The sequence below is a fragment of the Triticum aestivum genome, chromosome 4B (genome assembly GCF_018294505.1).
Source record: "Triticum aestivum cultivar Chinese Spring chromosome 4B, IWGSC CS RefSeq v2.1, whole genome shotgun sequence".
NCBI classification, from domain to species: domain Eukaryota; kingdom Viridiplantae; phylum Streptophyta; class Magnoliopsida; order Poales; family Poaceae; genus Triticum; species Triticum aestivum.
Window position 1 is genome coordinate 426,323,410 of NC_057804.1, and position 17,921 is coordinate 426,341,330.

At 44.5% G+C, this 17,921-nt stretch overlaps 2 protein-coding genes across 2 annotated transcripts; both read left to right on the plus strand.

Moving 5' to 3' along the window:
* The first annotated feature begins 951 nt into the window (after nt 1-951).
* On the plus strand, nt 952-9,558 carry LOC123092506 (uncharacterized protein YKR070W). Its single transcript, XM_044514302.1, has 11 exons — nt 952-1,218; nt 1,781-1,816; nt 2,457-2,530; nt 2,690-2,730; nt 2,852-2,923; nt 3,008-3,209; nt 3,392-3,487; nt 6,575-6,642; nt 6,734-6,935; nt 7,140-7,223; nt 9,109-9,558. The coding sequence occupies exons 1-11, from the start codon at nt 1,005-1,007 to the stop codon at nt 9,166-9,168; spliced, it is 1,149 nt and encodes a 382-aa protein (XP_044370237.1). The 5' UTR covers nt 952-1,004; the 3' UTR covers nt 9,169-9,558.
* Nucleotides 9,559-10,645: 1,087 nt separating this feature from the next.
* Nucleotides 10,646-11,515, plus strand: LOC123092508 (50S ribosomal protein L10, chloroplastic). The gene has a single exon (XM_044514303.1). It carries the CDS (start codon nt 10,740-10,742, stop codon nt 11,400-11,402), a length of 663 nt encoding a protein of 220 aa, XP_044370238.1. The 5' UTR covers nt 10,646-10,739; the 3' UTR covers nt 11,403-11,515.
* Nucleotides 11,516-17,921: the final 6,406 nt, after the last annotated feature.

Here is a 17,921-nt window from a genome sequence, read left to right on the forward strand (position 1 = left end):
TTCATTAATTTGTTGCCGCAAAGGAAAACACGTTTGTGGCAACTATCACATTTGTTCAGGGAGTTTAGTTGCCACACATTTGTTCACGTTCATTCATTCTGCCAAGTTCGCCTCGTTCTACAGTTTCAAAACCAAACTAACTAGATCTAGGTTTCAATGGCAACTACTTCGACTTCAAAATCATCCTCAAAATTCTCGCACGAACTGACTGCAAACATCAAACCAATGCGCATCCATGCGCAAGACTAGTGCGTGCCTCCGAACAGGCATAACCGCACCGACGATGCCGCCGCCGCGGCGGCGACGAAACTGCCCAGTGCCACCAAAAAACGGCTAGCAGACAACTTCGGCGCCGGCGGGAACGCCGACGAAACGCCGAATCGCCAGAATCTCTAGGAATCGATCTAGGAGTCGAACAGGGAGGGAAAGGGGAAAAAATGCAAGAAGTGGTTGCGAGAGATGAAGCGAGCATTACCTTCAACCCGCACGGGTTCCGGCGAAGCCGCTCCGCTCCGGCGAGCACCACCGACGGCCGCGAACACCGTCGATTGTTCCGCCTCCGCCGTCGCCTTCTCCTCCCGCCTTCTCCTCCAGGGGTTTCAAGTGCGAGTGGGTTGTGCCAGTAAATGCGTCGCGGGTAAGTAAATGGAACCGTGAGGGAGAGGGTGGAGGGGCGTGCGACGTGTTTGACGTCAACCGCGGTCGGAGCGTGGCGTGCGGGCGCATGGCAGTTCCACCGCACGCCTCTGAGTGGCAACCGCTGACCACGGGATGGCAACCACCGTGCGGGCGAACTGACTCGCACACCGCACACGAGACTCGTCCTACGTGGCGCCGAAAACCGGCCTGTTTGCTACAAGATTCGTGCGTACCGAAGCCAACGAAGATGCTTGTGTGTGGTCGGAGTGGTGAACGACCACACGTGTGGGCGTTAATATTATGGTTTTTTTGTCCCGAGAAAAAGAGTTCACAATTCGCCACGCCACGTCGCGTTCTCTGACGGCATGATGAGGGGCTTCCGCTCCGTGCTCGCTCGCGCTGCGGCGCGGACGCGGGCGGAGCTCCAGGGCACGCGCGGCCGCCGACTGTCCCACTGCGCCGCGGCGCCGGCGAGGCCTTCCTTCGGCATCGCCTTCGACATCGACGGGGTCATCCTGCGCGGCCGTAGCCCTATCGGGGGCTCGCCGCAGGCCATCCGACGCCTTTACTCCGACGATGGTAATCCCGTGCTTCTCGGAACCTGCTGCATTTGGTTGAATTACCTCGGTGCTTGTAAATGACGTTATAAAGGAGTGGGCGGATTGGCGACATGTGCTAGGAGCCTTTGCGTTATTTCATCAAACAGGTCCTAGGCATTAGGTTTGTGTTTGGCGTGGTGTTTGTGCGGACTATGTCAATTTGGCTACAGATCATCGATTTTTGTGCTGTGCACTACTAATAGCTATGTTTGTAAATTGATGACTTCCTAGAGAGCATGTGGTCAAACAGTCAAACTTATAATAGTATAGTACATAAAAGATATTTAGGTTGCTCAAGTGGAAATAACTCCAGTAGATCTTCATGAAATATACTTCATAGCAACATGATTTTCTAATTTTCTTACTAACATATTCATACTGGAAGTAAATGGTCAAAACTGCAGGGAGGTAGTAATAGATTGGTGAACTCTTAGGCTGCATCAGTATGTTGTTTTTTAATAAACATGCTAGCAGTGTAAATTAATGCCCTACCATGTGTTACTTAGTAGCTTGTGGATCATCATTTGTTGCCTCTTTTTCAGGTACCCTGAAGATTCCTTTTCTCTTCTTAACCAATGGTGAGTAGTTTACTATGTCCTATAGCACATCCTATTTATCTCCGATGGCCGCAAATTAATTTCTATACAGAGTGATGGATTGCTTCCGTTGTTTAGACCAAAACGAGCCGGATGTTGGCTTAACTCTTCTAACGAGCTTAATATCTTCCTGTACTACAACAAAACCAGTTGTATGCATGATGTTTTTCAATATATGCCACTATATTGTAGCCGTGGCGGCGGCGTGTCGCAATCCTGTGGGGTCACATACGCAATTATCTATGAAAGTTACACCATTCGTAGTGTTAATTTCATGAAATTTCACGAGCATAATGTGGTTTTAAAAAAACAGCCCTAACATGGCACCATCTGTATTATCATCTTAACTCACCTGGATTCAGCCTTATAAAGATTGAAATGCCGAGGTTGACCTGTGTATTTTGCTCAGACAAGAATAATGCTGAACGATCTGGATAATTAAGAGGAAACATGTTTTCTATAGGAAGAATGGTTTACAATGTTGAGCAGTTAGTTTTTCATACCCATCCTATGTTTAATGGTTTGTACTTTTTACAGTGAGGCACCGTGATGCTTACCAGTTCTCAGTTATATTGCTGAATCTCTTTATTGATATTATTAAGATTTTTCAATTTTTTGGCAGGAGGTGGTGTTCCAGAGCATAAACGGGCCCTAGAATTAAGTGAGCTTTTGGGAGTTAACATCTCTCCAGCACAGGTATTTACACTATCATCATGGCTCATTACCCATTGCTTATGAACAGTCATACACAACAGTAGACTTTTAACTAACAACTAACACAACAAAGTTCAATGAAAGAGAATATTGCATCTATTCCTATGTTAATTTCTGCAAATTTTTGTGATCATGATGCAGGTTGTGCATGGCCATTCTCCTTACAGAGATCTGGTAAAGCGGTAATGATATTGAAGTACATAAGTAGTCTTTATAAGTTCTGTTCTATAGATAATGTTTGTGATTTTCACCCATGATTTTTTATTCCGGAACGGAATATACAACATTTTCCTGTTACTACAGTTTTGAAGATGATCTTATTGTTGCTGTTGGAAAAGGAGAGCCTGCATCAGTGATGGCTGAGTATGGGTTTAGGTAATCCAATGTTGCTTTTAGGCTATCACGACCGTAGGTGAATTATGCTGTGTGTATTTCTCATGAATTGTCTGTTATGTGCAGAAAGGTTCTGTCCATAGATGACTATTCATCACATTTTAAGGAAATTGACCCCCTAGCTCCTTTCAAGAAATGGAAAGTGGGACAACCAAACTGTAAAGACTTTATGTCTGAGAAAATGCATCCACCATATGATGTTTACCAGGAGAGAGTTAAAGGAGTGTTTGTTGTCAGTGACCCTGTTGATTGGGGTAGAGATCTACAGGTAGTCTACTGTATGTTCCATTATTGTAAAATCTTGAGCAATTTCTTTTCAATCTTCCTTGTAACTGCGTGAGTTGTAAACATCCTCTTCTATAGACATGTATGCAAAATGCCATGTTTATGTTTTTCAGTTGAAGTGGTTGGCATGCATAAGTTAAATTGTTTGTTAATTATATCTTAAAGGTACTTTGTGACATCTTGTCAACTGGTGGACTTCCTGGAAATGGAAAAGGAGATCAACCTCCTTTATATTTTTCGGCTGATGATCTTGAATATCAGGTATGAGGAGTTCGTATTGTATAGCACGTTTCTAAAGTGTCATATTTCTGAACAGAGGAAGTATCAAATCTTAATCTATAGTTTGGTATCATGATAGAAACTGGAGCATCCCAGACATTCTTCATCAAATGGGCTCATATTTTACTGCAAATTAGTAGATCTGTAAACTTACTTTCAGATTTAGGGACTTAATCGTGCTTTCGTACAGGTTCAAGGATTTCAGTTCAGTATCTCAATTAAAGGCCCTACTTGGCTAGCCTTGACATTAATGGTAGAGGAAATAGATTTAAGGTCATTTGCATACGTGGAGTGTTTGTGTGGGTTTTTGTAGATTGAAAATAAAATAATACCAGATCTGTTTTTTTTTTGGTAGGGGCTCCTACTTCCCTAACTCTATACATACATCAAGTTGAATTTATATTTGGGGGAGAGATGTATATATGAGGGGTATCTTGGCAATAGACCATGTTCCATGCATAAGAGCATCTCCACTCGTTTGGCCCCCCAGCGCACCGGCCGGCGCTATTTTGGCCCTTCGGCCGGCGCTTTTTCGGCCCTGGGGCGATCTAGTTCCCAGCCACGTCCCCAGGTGTCGGCCCCAAGACGTTATAAATTCAAACTTGACATTTCCCGCTACCCAAAAAAACGCCACAAGTCCGGCGATCAGCGGCTACCAGATAGTTCGGCGATCACCATGCCACAGTTCGGCGATCAATCACTCGAAAGTTCGGCGGCGTAAGCCGGCGGCGAGTAGGTGTACGGGGGGTACTGGACGCCGGCGAACGCGTGTGAGGGCGTGCGCTGGGCGGGGTGGCCATGCGGAAAGGTGATGTTGGGGTTGAACCCGCCGTGCGCATCGCCGTCGGCGTAGCCAGGCGAGGGCGCGCACCCCCAGGGCTGTGGCGACGGCGAGAAGCCGGCTGGCGACCTGACGCTCTGCTGGCTCCAGGCTTGCGGGTTGTGGCCGCCGGGTGGATTCATCATCCTCGTGCGAGCCGCCTCTGCCTGCTCCGCCGCCGACGCGGCCGCGTCCCGGGCCCTCTTGGCGTTGAGCCTGTTCCGCTGGTCGGTGGTGACAGCCTCCCGGCGCTGAACCTCCGCCTTCCAGTCGGCGTTCGACATGCCCGGTGGTTTTGCCGGCAGCGCCCTCGGCTTCCTCTGCTTTGGCTGGGTGGCGTCGGCACCGGCAGCGGTGCGAGGGGTAGTATACTTCTTCAGCGGCATGGCGGCCGGATGGAGGGGAGATGGAGGAGAATGGCAGGAGAAGAGGGGTAGAAGGGGAGAATGGAGGGAAAGGGGGGGGGGGAGGGAGAAGCGGGGGATCGGCGGGAAAAAGGGCCATCTCTTGCCAACAAAGCGGACCCACGCGCCTTTTCGCTTCGGCCGGCGCCCCTAGGCGACCCCCGGGGGCTTGGGTTTGGCTCGGGTTCGCCGGCTGTTATTTCGGCCCAAACCGGCGATAAACAAGGCCCTGGGGGTGCGACTGGCCGATTTTTCAGCGCTGGCGCTAAAAAAAGGGCCCGGGGGGGGGGGGGGCATGTTGGGGGCGCGAGTGGAGACGCTCTAAGGAGGTAGATGTAGATAGGTTTAGGACACTTGTGTCATGCCTATATGTGGAAAAGGAAAGGAGACAAAACTTTAGTTTCCCTGGGGGTCCCTGTTGGTACCCAGAGTCATGTACAAATGGAGTGAATAAACTCGGTGTTTGAGGTATTTTGCATTTTTACAATGATTTCACAGTGCTACAAAATTTGGTATTGTAGTTTGATGGTCCTGTGTTACGTGCATGACTATATTGAGCAATGGTCAAATGAATAAAGTACTTTTTAGGGAAAGCCATCATGGCGCATTTTATTGATAAACAAAACTACATCGTTCATGAGTGCAGATAAAATAAAGCTAGGAGGTTCATCTATCCAATTACATGGGAATTCATCTAAAAAACACATTCTAGCAAGTTCATGCGCCACACCATTAGCTTCCCGATGAACATGTCGAAACTCCACCTACCCAATGGCCCCCGCAGTCTCCATACACTGAGCATATGATGCCGCCACTAGGTCATACCATTGATGTCGTCCTGAGCAAGCATCAATTACCTGGGTGCTGTCCGATTCCACGACGTAGAGTTGCATCCGCAGTTAAGGACTAATGTAAGGTCATGCTGCATGGCCAAAGCCTCCATTGCTACAGCAGATGAAGCATAATGCACAAAGGTCGTCGAGGCAGCAAGAAAATGACCTGATGAGTCTCTAATGACAGCTCCAATAGCACCTTTACCAGCGTCGGGATGAAAAGATGCATCCACGTTAAGTTTCACCAGTCCGGAGCAAGGTTTAGCCCATCGATCTTGCTGGTTCCTGACCGGCTGTGAATTTTAGATGCGTTTTTTTTTTGTAATGGCCAAAATAGGCAGCATACATTTGCTAATCGGTGGGATACTGTCACCATGAGTCGCCTGTCGTCATAGCCACCATAAATACCAGCAGGCCGTTGCGATTAGGGATGCAGAGCGGTGGCCGATCCAACCCGCTTCCGAGTCAAAATATCTCAGGTTAGTTATAATTCTTCCGGACAGATGTAGTTTAGTTTGAACTAATTTCATGTTTACGCCTGCATCCCTAGTTGTGATAACCTCCTGTAGATCCAGCTCAGGAATGCCTAACATCGGTTTTTTGGGGCACTGCAAGATATTCTCAAGCACCACTGACCCACAACATTCACCCCCGACAGCTTTCAGCTCACTTGCATCCCTCTATCTCTTTCTCAACCAGAGGATGACCTGTCTAAGTTGTATCTCAACCCCTACAAAGTAAGAGTGCAGGCCAAAACTTCAAACAAAACGCAGAAGCATTTTGTATTTTTTTGCTCCATTCTTTAAAAATATTGGCACAAGAATCTACTTTGTCAATATATTTAAAATGTGTGAAGTTTGAAGGTAAGATAATGTATTAGGAAGGGGGTCGCAGTGCAACACGATGAACTCATTGCAGGGAAATACTCTGATTGACGTTCAGGTTCCGTGCATGCATATGTGAGGTAACTGCTAGCAATTGATCATAATTTGTTTGGGACCTCCTATGGCAGGCTGCATTTCCTTCTGAGCGGCTTGGGATGGGTGCCTTCCGGATAGCACTCGAAAGCGTCTTCAATCAGTAAGCCATTATATTATATAATTAATTAACTGTACTTCTAAGCACATATATGTTAAATACTTATCTGTCTCCTGTTAACTTAAATTTTCAGAGTTAATGATGTTCCGCTGAAGTATACATCTTATGGGAAACCTAATCCATTTGTGTTCAAGAATGCAGCTAATATACTAGAAAAAATTGTTATGGGTATCTATCCAAATTCACAGCTGACGAATGAAGTACAAGACCATCAGTTCTCTACTATCTACATGATCGGTGATAATCCTAAAGTTGATATCAATGGAGTTTTGAAGGTTAGCCTATGCTATGATTCCGCTGATTCTTCCAATAAAGAAAATCACTGCTTCCAGCAGTTGGCAGCGTTAGGAAGTTGTGCACTTATGAACTCAGGGTTGAACAGTTAGCATGCAATCCTACAAAATATCCGAAGACAGCATTTACCTTGTTGTTTGCATTCTGGCAAGAGATGTGAACATTGATGAATTTACAATTTGCAGGCTGGCCCCCCTTGGTCGTCCGTCCTTACTAGGACTGGTGTTTTTAGGGGAAATGATAATGATCCAAAGTTTCCTGCTGATTTGGTATGTATTTACTGCTGATTCTCTAGTTGGACCTTATGAATGTTTCCTCATCTGTAACAAATGTTGTCAACTAAAATTATGTATAACTGATAGTAGTTTCAGTCTGAAATCTGAATAACCATAAGGCAGTTGTCATGTTTCTTGACCTCAATGTCTTCTACATTTTATTTGAGTTCACCCTATAGTACATCAGGTCACCCAAGTAGCACAAGTTCATTTGACTTCATTCTATAGTACATCAGCTCACACAACTGGCAACTCACTTTGGAGTTTTGTTCTTCATACAGTGATGCCACCACACAATTATATTCTATGTTTGAAATCAAGATTAGCGGGTCGTCGGCCGGCTTTTGCCCATTTCTTTTATTTGCTGAAAACAGGCTTTCACCCATTATTTTAGGTTAGATAGATTCAGTCAATTTCATTGCTTAGTCCACCATTCTGTGTCACGTATTGGTTCTTGGTTTGATGATATAAACGAGTAGTAAAAGCATGAAATACCAACTTAGAAATTGTTTAGTACTGTCTTGATCGGTCAAATCTACTTTGTGACAGCGAACAACAACGATCGAATCCTGTCTATTACTCCCTTGATTAATCCAACCAAGAAGTAATTAGTATCCTGCTGCATGACCCTGCCTGCAACCTACTGCGTTTACTTTATTACCTCCATGTACCATTCATTTGCACGCATAGCTAAGACTACTATTACATGTCCCATCAGTTGATTAGCCTTTTTTTTGGGAGGGGCATCAGTCACTGGTCATGATAAATTGGCTTTTCTTCGCAGCTTCAGTGTGATGCCGTGGCTTTACCTGTACAACCTACAGCTTGATGCTTTCGCCTTTTACATCGTTTGTTCCAAAATATAAGCCGTGTTGGACTTAAACAGTCTCCACTGCATCTGACTACTATTTAAATCTTAGCATGCTACTAAAAATAGTACACAGATCAGTATATAACATGAAATGATTTCACAAAGATGCACGGAATGACATAATTTTACATCATCAATTATTTACCTTTGTGTAAATTAGTGGTCAAAGTTTTATAGCGTTGACTGCAAGCATAATAATGCACCTTAAATTTTGGGATGGATGAAGCGATATTTTGTTACTGCACAACTATTATTGTCACTGCTTAAGGGCCATATGGTTAGCTTTAAAGTTTTAGAGTAGAGCAAGCCAAAGAAATTCTAGCTGTCAAGATTACTATGGCTCATCATATAATTCAATCTGCTATATAACTTCAATATCTATTTTATGCTAGTCTGATTCCGAAGTAAGATGGTTATCTTACCATGCTTCAATGAGTGTAAAGGTAGTTGTTTTGTAAAACTAGATAATTTACCAGCCCAAATGTGAAAAAGTAACTCATAAAAGGTTAGTTTGCTATTGTTGTGATCTACTATACAAGTAGCTGGTTATGGTTCTGAACTTCTGACCCCAAAGGAGGTGTAACGTAAATGTTTGTGGGGATGTTGTCTTCTGTAGTTTATTAACAATATGTACAATGTTTAATTTACAAGCACCGTGATGCCATCTCCCGTCATACATGTGACACATCAGTACTCAATGTTTTGGACTTTTGGGAGCGTACAATGGCAGCAGAACCATAACCACAAACTAATGCTCTAAGCCATTAAGCATCGGAAGTACACCAAGTATGATCGGAGATGGCATAAAAGAAGAATTTGCAGTAGTGGGTAAATAAAACATAGTAGACACGTTTGATAAACTACAGAAAACAGCATCCACTCAAAAACTTTGGGTGATACATGTCACCTTTTTTGGGAGCAGAACCATAACGACAAACTATCCATTGCTGTGATATCATGCTTGTGTATTGGCTTGCTGTTCTAACTGCACTTGTTTATTTCTTACAGGTTGTTGATACTGTTGATGATGCCATCAGCTGTATTTTGGAAAAGGAAGGTATACGGTGACATTGTCGCAATGGAGCCTGCTCATCTATTCTCAATGCGTTGGCATTTTGCCATTTTTTGTCTAGCAAAGTTGGAACAAGTGCTGGCTGGAATCCCGTCTCTAAAGTCATTGTACTATACAGATATGCTCTTGTGAGAGGAAAAGGCCCCCATTATTTAGTTAGTGCACCAGCCGGTTCAAAGATTAAAGAATGCGTCTATGTGCTTAAAAACACCCACCAAATTGTCATGGTCGTGCAGCATACTATAAATCTTCTAGTATGTACTCCCCTGTATCTAAATATAAGACGTAACGTCTAATATTTTGATACGGAGGAAGTAGAAATTTGTGCAAAAACACTACTCCCTACATTTCAGAATATAAGTTGTATTGTTTTTTGCGCAAGTCAACCATTTGAATGTTTGACTAAAATTATAGAATAAAGTAACAAAATATGCAATACCTAATAGATAAAATATGAAACTACTTTTAATTATAGAATAGATGATATAAATTTCGTATTATAGATATTGTTATATTTTTCTAAAAACTCGGTCAAACATGCACTTGTTTGACTTTTGAAAAAACAAATACACCTTATATAAAGGAACGGAGGGAGTAATATTATATTATGCACTATAAAGGACATGCATGATCATGTTCCTTTCATATTTTTCCTTTCGCAAATGTATATGGGAGTATTTAACATTTTCAAATGTATATACAAGTTTTCATGACTTGTCAATTAGACGGGCTGAATGAGGCTAGCTAGTCAGAAGTGAAACATTGTTAACCTACAATCTTTTATATAGTACGAGTACATCCTTCCTCCGGAATTAACTGCCCTGAAATGAGTTTATCACAACTGCCGCTGAAATGAAATGAGTGTATAATTTAATTCCGGGCGGAGGGAGTTGAAATGAATGTATAATTTAATTCCGGACGGAGGGAGTACTAACTATACGAGTCTTGTGGTTTACCTTTAGTCTCTGTAATGAAACATGTTGCTGTGGCGCCTCGTAGGTACATGTGCATCACTGTTTTCCTCCCTCCTGTCAAAATATGAATGATTCTACTTCTTTTCTGGTTCAAACTTTTTTCAGTTTGACTAAACTTTTTAGAAAAAATATATATTAACAATTTTTTTCAAAAAGGAGGATGACTCCCGGCCTTTGCATGCTTAGTGTCAAATTAGTTTTCTTAAATCTATCATGAAATGTACGTTTGTAATGTATGTATTTGGTGTTGTAAATATTAGTAATTTTCTATAAACTTATTCAAAATTAATACTGTCTGACTTAGAGAAAACTGTATTCAACCACATTTTCAATAGGAAGGAGTAATAATCTTTAAAGAGTATGAATATGCAGAACACAACGGTCTATCTTCCTCGCTGAATATACGGTCACACATAATCCAAAGGAACCCCTCAAAAGAAAACATAATCCAAAGGTCCACGTGCACCGTGTCCACGGAAGAAACCACCCATCATCGTCTTCTCCATAGATAAGCTTTTTCCACTCACTCTATCTTCCTCGCCGTTTCTCCCCAACCCAACCCCCGTCCGGCGCGCCCGCCCGCCCTAGAAAAAATGGAGACCTCCTTCCTCCCTACCGCGCGGCCCCTCCCCGCGTTCCAAACCCTAGCCGCGGCCCCGCGCTGCCCCCGCCCTCTGCGCCGCTCCACCATCCGCGCCGCCATCTCCCGCGGGCGCAAGGAGGACACGGTCGCCGTGGTCCGCGAGCAGCTGGAGGGGTGCTACCTCCTGGCCGGCATCCGCTACGAGGGCCTGACGGTGAAGCAGTTCCAGGGCATCCGCGACGCGCTGCCGGAGTCGTGCCACCTCCTGGTGGCGAAGAACACGCTGGTGGGGAAGGCCATCGAGGGCACCCCCTGGGAGGCGCTCAAGCCGTGCATGAAGGGCATGAACGCCTGGCTCTTCGTCCACACGGAGGAGGTCCCCGTCGCGCTCAAGCCCTACCGCGCCTTCCAGAAGGAGGAGCGCGTCGAGGAGACCAACGACTTCATCGGGGCGGTGTTCGAGGGCAAGTACTACGCGCCCGCCGAGTTCAAGTCGCTCGAGACCATGCCCAGCCGCGCCGAGGTCTACTCCAAGCTGCTCGGCGCCCTCAATGGGCCGGCCACCTCCCTCGTCACCACGCTGCAGGCGCCCGCCAGGGACGTCGTCGCCGTGCTCTCGGCCTACGTGCGCAAGCTCGAGGAGGAGTCCGGCGCCGGCGCCGGCACCGCCTAGTGGCAGTTGCGATATGGTTGTGCCTCCTATCCTCACATCTCACTCCTTGTTTGTACAATTCCTTGTACCTTTACTGTCTCCCATTTGAATTGAATCACAAGTTTTCCCCTTCACAATGTGCGGCCTGTAATTGGGCAGTTTCTCTTGCCTGCTGGTGTCCAAACTGGGATGAAATTGGAAAAGGATGGTTCGAGAATCGGGCAATGTATATCATGTTGATGAATAATTTGGTTTGTGTAAGAGCAAGTTTAATAGGGTAAGGACCCATGACAAACAATGGGAACTACTGATGGCTATTTTTATGTCAGTTTATATCGTCAAATTTCATTTTTCAGGCGACGGTGAGGCTTCGTCGCAAGGCTTTGTCGCATTCTTCACTTAACCGTGTGCTATGGTTCTGAAGTTAGACAAAATGTTTGTGTTTGTGCATCATAACCTGACCGTGGCTTCGCTGCCTCCACTTTCTGCTCAGAAACCACTCAGGATTCAGATTTTAGTAACACTAACTAGGAGTTGGAAATTCTGTGAAATAGATCTCAAAGTTTCCTGTTGATCGCCAAAAAATCATACAGTACATTGTATAAGATCACCACATATGACGCTAGGATAACCGATTGCCACCACATTTCAGACAACTCAGTGAACTACCACTTTCGCGCCTAATGAGTAAAAAAATTGCACTCATGACGAATTGAGCTCGCAAAGACAACGTTTCTGACAGGTTGGCCCTGCCTGTCAGCCTGATGAGGCGTCCGCGGACAGACGCCGCCAGAAGGCTCCGTCCGTTAGGCAGGCGTCAGGTACCCTACGGTATTAAGGGCATGCGCCATCCGTTTCAATCCCACCCATCCCCAAGACTCCTCGGCCCCACTTTGTTGCCGTTGTTGCCATTGCCTAGTCGTCGGGTAACCGCCTTCGCGGTAACCATGGTCTCCTAGGAGGATCTCTCGAGCGGCTCGTCGTCCAACGACGATTCCATAAGCAACCAGGTTCGTCCTGATCTCTCCCTCTCACGCGGCTAGGGTTATGGATTTGGGGGAAATAGGATTCTTTTTTTACACACATTGACTGAAGCCGATTTGTTCTCATTTCAGCTTCCTAGGACTGTGTTCTGCAAGCAATGCAGCGGAGTGGCTTCAGATCTGCGTTTTGTGTGTCAGCACAAATCCTCCTGTGAGAAGTTTGTGGCATTTGAGTCAGTGGATAGTGGCAGGAGGTTTTTGGCTTGCGCGAAAAAGGTTGGTGGTGTCAAATTGGTAGGTTTAGCAATGAAATTACTTGTGAGATTCTGTAGTGTACTTTTTTTGGCATGATGAAGTGCAATTTGCTTATTTTTGAGATATAATGGGAAGAATAGGAAGAACTGAAGTGCACCTATCTGGAGCGGGTTGATCCCGAGTGGCCTGATACTCTTAAGATGGACCTAGCTAAGTTATAGACCATGTATGATGATGAGAATAGAGAGTGGCTTTGAGAAAATGTGGTTAATGCAGAAGAGAACTCCAAGATACTAGGAGACAAGAAAAAGGTGGAGAATGACCACATAATTTTCGAAGTTGATTTTGCAAAAATGGTCGTTGAGTAGTTCAGCAATGAACTGGTGGTTGTGACTTGTGAGTGATCTGAAGGCAGAGCCGGAGAAGAAGAACCTGTAGCTTGATACGTCTCCAACATATTTATAATTTTTTATTGTTCCATGCAGTTATATTATCATTCTTGAATGTTATACAATCATTCTATAGCAATTTTATATCCTTTTTTGGGACTAACCTATTGACATAGTGCCCAGTGTAAGTTGCTGTTTTTTGCTTGTTTTTACTTCGCAGAATATCAGTACCAAATGGAGTCCAAACGCAGCGAAACTTTTCGGAGATTTTTTCTGGACCAGAAGACACCCAGTGGGCCAAAGAAGTACCAGAGGGGAGGCCCGAGGTGGGCACAACCCACCAAGGCGCGCCAGGAGGCCCAGGTGGGTTGTGCCCACCCCGGTGACCTCCCGCACCGCCTCTTCGCCTTATAAATTCTCAAATATTTCAAAAACCCTAGGAAAGTCGACGAAACACAATTCCAGCCGCGGCAAGTTTCAGAACCACGAGATCCAATCTAGACACCATCACGGAGGTGTTCATCATCCTCATTGGTGCCTCTCCAATGATACATGCGTAGTTCACCATAGACCTACGGATCCGTAGGCAGTAGCTAGATGGTTTCCTCTCTTTCTTTTGATTCCCAATACAATGGCCTCTTGGAGATCTATTTGATGTAACTCTTTTTGCGGTGTGTTTGTTGGGATCTGATGAACTTTGAGTTTATGATCAGATCTATATCCAAGAATATTATTTGAGTCTTCTTTGATCTCTTATATGCATGATTATTAATAGCCTTGTATTTCTTCTTCGAATCTTTGGTTCAGTTAGGCCAACTAGACCGTTTTTTCTTGCCATGGAAAGAGGTGCTTTGTGATGGGTTCGATCTTGTGGTGTTCTTTCCCAGTGATAGAAGGGGCAGCAAGACACGCATGTATCGTTGCTATCAAGGATAGCAAGACGGGGGCTATTCCTACATGAATAGATGTTGTCTACATCATGTCATCGTTCTTATTGCATTACTCCGTTTCTCCGTGAACTTAATACACTAGATGGATGCTGGATAGCGGTCGATGTGTGGAGTAATAGTAGTAGATGCAGGCAGGCGTCGGTCTACTAATCTTGGACGTGATGCCTATATATTGATTATTGTCTTGAATATCGTCATAATTATTCGATCTTCTATCAATTGCCCAACAGTAATTTGTTTATCCACCATGTGCTATTTCTTGGGAGAAGCCACTAGTGAAATATATGGCCCCCGGGTCTATTCTTTATCATATTTGCTTTGAGATCTATTTTTATTCGCTTTTGTTTTCAGATCTATTATTCCAAAAACCCAAAAATACCTTGCTGCGCTTTTTTATTACTTATTTTATTTCGCGTTTTATCGAGAACTATTTATCCAATCTACTCCAAATATTCTCCTGTCAACTTGACAATTTATGGCGCCATTACCCAGTAGAGATTGACAACCCCTCATACGCATCGGGTTGCAAGTATTTTTTCTTTGTGCGCAAGTACCATTTTACATAGTGTTGCTTGGTTCTCCTACTGTATTGATACCTTGGTTTCACAACTGAGGGAAATACCTACCGCAGTTGTACTGCATCATCCCTTCCTCTATGGGGAAATACCAACGCAGTTTCAAGTGACATCAAGGCGCCCCCTGGGGGCGCGCCTGGTGATCCTGTGGCTCTCCCGTAGCTCCCCCAGTCTCCTCCCGAGGCTCCTACGGTGTCACGCCCAATATGCGACCCTATCCAAAAGGAACTCGAAGGTCCCACCAAGGATAGACCCGCATATTGAAACGCTTTTGCAAGGTGGATATCATTACATCAATATTACATAATAGATGGGGATACATACAAGAGGCATACAATGCCACACGAATACAACATCAATACATCATACATAAGATCAACATCCGAACTACGGATGAAACACAAACAGAAACTCAAACGACATCCACCCTGCTAGCCTAGGCTGCCGACCTGGAACCTATTCCCTGATCAAAGAAGAAGCAGAAGAAGAACTCCAAACAAGCAAACATCGCTCTCGCGTCATGATCATCACATAACCTGTACCTACAACTGTTGTTGTAGTAATCTGTGAGCCACGAGGACTCAGCAATCCCATTACCATGGGTATCAAGACTAGCAAAGCTTAATCGGAAAGAAAGGGGTAAAGTGGTGAGGTTGCAGCAGCGACTAAGCATATATGGTGGCTAACATACGCAAATAAGAGCGAGAAGAGAAGCAAAGGAACGATCGTCAACTAGTAATGATCAAGAAGTGATCCTGAACTCCTACTTACGTCAGTCATAACCCAAAACCGTGTTCACTTCCCGGACTCCGCCGAAAAGAGACCATCACGGTTACACACGCGGTTGATGCGTTTTAATTTGGATCTGGTGTCAAGTTATCTACAATCGGACATTAACAAATTCCCATCTGCCTATAACCGCATGCACGGCTTTCGAAAGATTATACCCTGCAGGGGTGTCCCAACTTAGCCCATGATAAGCTCTCGCGATCAACGAAGGATATACCTTCTCCCAGGAAGACCCGATCAGACTCGGAATCCCGGTTTACAAGACATTTCGACAATGGTAAAACAAGACCAGCAAAGCCGCCCGATGCGCCGACAATCCCGATAGGAGCTGCACATATCTCGTTCTCAGGGCAACACCGGATAAGTCAAGCTACGAGTAAAACCAGCCCTCGAGTTGCCCCGAGGTGGCCCCGCAGACTGCTCAGTTCGGACCAACACTTAGACAAGCACTGTCCTGGGGGGGGGGGGGCTAAAATAAAGATGACCCTCGGGTTGGCCGACCCAAGGGAAAGGTATAGGTGGTGGTGAGGCAAATGGTAAAACCAAGGTTGGGCCTTGCTGGAGGAGTTTTATTCAAAGCGAACTGTCAAGGGGGTCCCATAAATCACCCAATCGTGTAAGGAATGCAAAATCCGGGAACATAACACCGGTATGACGGAAACTAGGGCGGTAAGAGTGGAACAAAACACCAGGCAAAAGGCCGAGTCTTCCACCCTTTACCAAGTATATAGATGCATTATTAATATAAGAGATATTGTGATATCCCAACCAAAATCCTGTCCACCATGGAGCAATCTTCAACTTCACCTGCAACTAGCAACGCTATAAGAGGGGCTGAGCAAAGCGGTAACATAGCCAAACAATGGTTTGCATAGGAAAGGTGTCAAAGGTTAGAGGCTGACATGGCAAGTAGGGAGGCTTGATAAACAGGTGATAGGTAGCACAGCATAGCGATAGAACGAAGCAACTAGCATAGCAATGATAGTAATGAGATCCAGGGTAGCAGTCATCTTGCCTGAAATCCCGCAAGGACGAAGAACGAGTCCATGAAGAAGACGAACGGATGAAGCCGAACCAAGCATAGACGAACGAATCCTCACGATCGCAACGAAACAGGAACTATCGAGAAGAAACACACAACATGGTAAACACACCACACAAGAACAAGGCATGATGCACAACAAGCATAATGCATGACAAGGCTACATGAATCTACTCATGGCAAGAGATGATGCAAACAAGAACAACACATCAAGGCAAGTTTAAATGAGGCCGGGAACAACATATAACAATTCCGGTAAGTCCTCATATGCAAATTTCGAAGTTGGTCCAGATCTGAATAAACCTTATGTTCAAGTTGTTAAACAGCAAGTTAAGATGCACCAAGATGATCTACACGAGATTCTAGCCAAGTTACATATAAAGTTCACTTAGTTCGGGGCTACGGCCTAGAAGATATGAGCAAAACAAGATCAACATGGCATTGATGCAAAATGCACCCAAACATCAAGCAAACATACCAAAACAAGGATGCAACATGATAATATGAAGCTACATGCAATATCAAGCAAGTTTCATATAGAGCACACTCAAAACGGAGCAGCGGGGCAACACATACACTCTATACAAGTCATAACAACAATCTGCCCAAAACAACAACTAGGCATATTGCAAGCATCAAAACAATATGCTACAAGACCTCAACAAGAAAACAAAAGGCATGGGCATGATGTACAGGTAAAGCATAACATAACATGAACACTGAGCTATCTCCAGAAATCACTAGAACATGCTCAAACACACATGACAAGTTTGCAAATAATAACAGTTCAGACTTTGCAGAAATTAACATCAGGTTGCAATGTTTATAGCTATCAAACAACATGTTACAGGAACTTATCATGGCAAACAAAGGCATGGCATGATACTACTAAATGCATAGAACAAAAGTCCCTTACTGACTATGAGCCAAAAAGGATCAGAAAATATGATGGCACCCATGTAAACATAGCAAGTTATAATACAGATTCAAACATGGCAGAAACAGAATTATGAAGGCATGTTGGTGAGCTTGTACCACTCACCACAGAGAAATATATGGCATGGCAAGGCAACCAACAGTAAGAAGACATGTTTATGAAGCTAAGCATGGCAAGAGCAAGTCCATAGGGTACATGGATCACTACCAACAAGCATGGCAACAACTGAACTTAATGTTAACAGGCTGACAGCGACATTATTTAGAAACTTTGGAGCAAGGAAACAACAATCTACAGCAAGCTATAATTGCAACCAGGGGCATGAATGGATAGAGTATAACATGTAGAACAAAACACCCTTAGTGAACATTTCCAGATTATGCGTAGAATGACTAGTAGCAACAGATTTACATAGCATCACGAAATAACAGATTCAGCCTAGCAAACAGCAACAGCAAGTACCCTACTTAACAAGCTCGATTCACTCACCACAACTCATTGCATGACAAGATAAGCATAGAATCAGCAAGAAGACATGTTTATGGAACAAACCAAGGCAAAAACAAGTTCATAGCATACAAGGATCAACTACAACAACCTTGGAAAAATTGAATAACATG

Coding starts and splice junctions, on each gene's coding strand:
- LOC123092506 (XM_044514302.1), top strand. CDS start 1,005: ATGATGAGGGGCTTCCGCTCCGTGCTCGCTCGCGCTGCGGCGCGGACG. Junction 1,817..2,456: donor TTTTCTCTTCTTAACCAATG/GTGAGTAGTTTA, acceptor ATTTTTTGGCAG/GAGGTGGTGTTCCAGAGCAT. Junction 3,210..3,391: donor ATTGGGGTAGAGATCTACAG/GTAGTCTACTGT, acceptor TATATCTTAAAG/GTACTTTGTGACATCTTGTC.
- LOC123092508 (XM_044514303.1), top strand. CDS start 10,740: ATGGAGACCTCCTTCCTCCCTACCGCGCGGCCCCTCCCCGCGTTCCAA.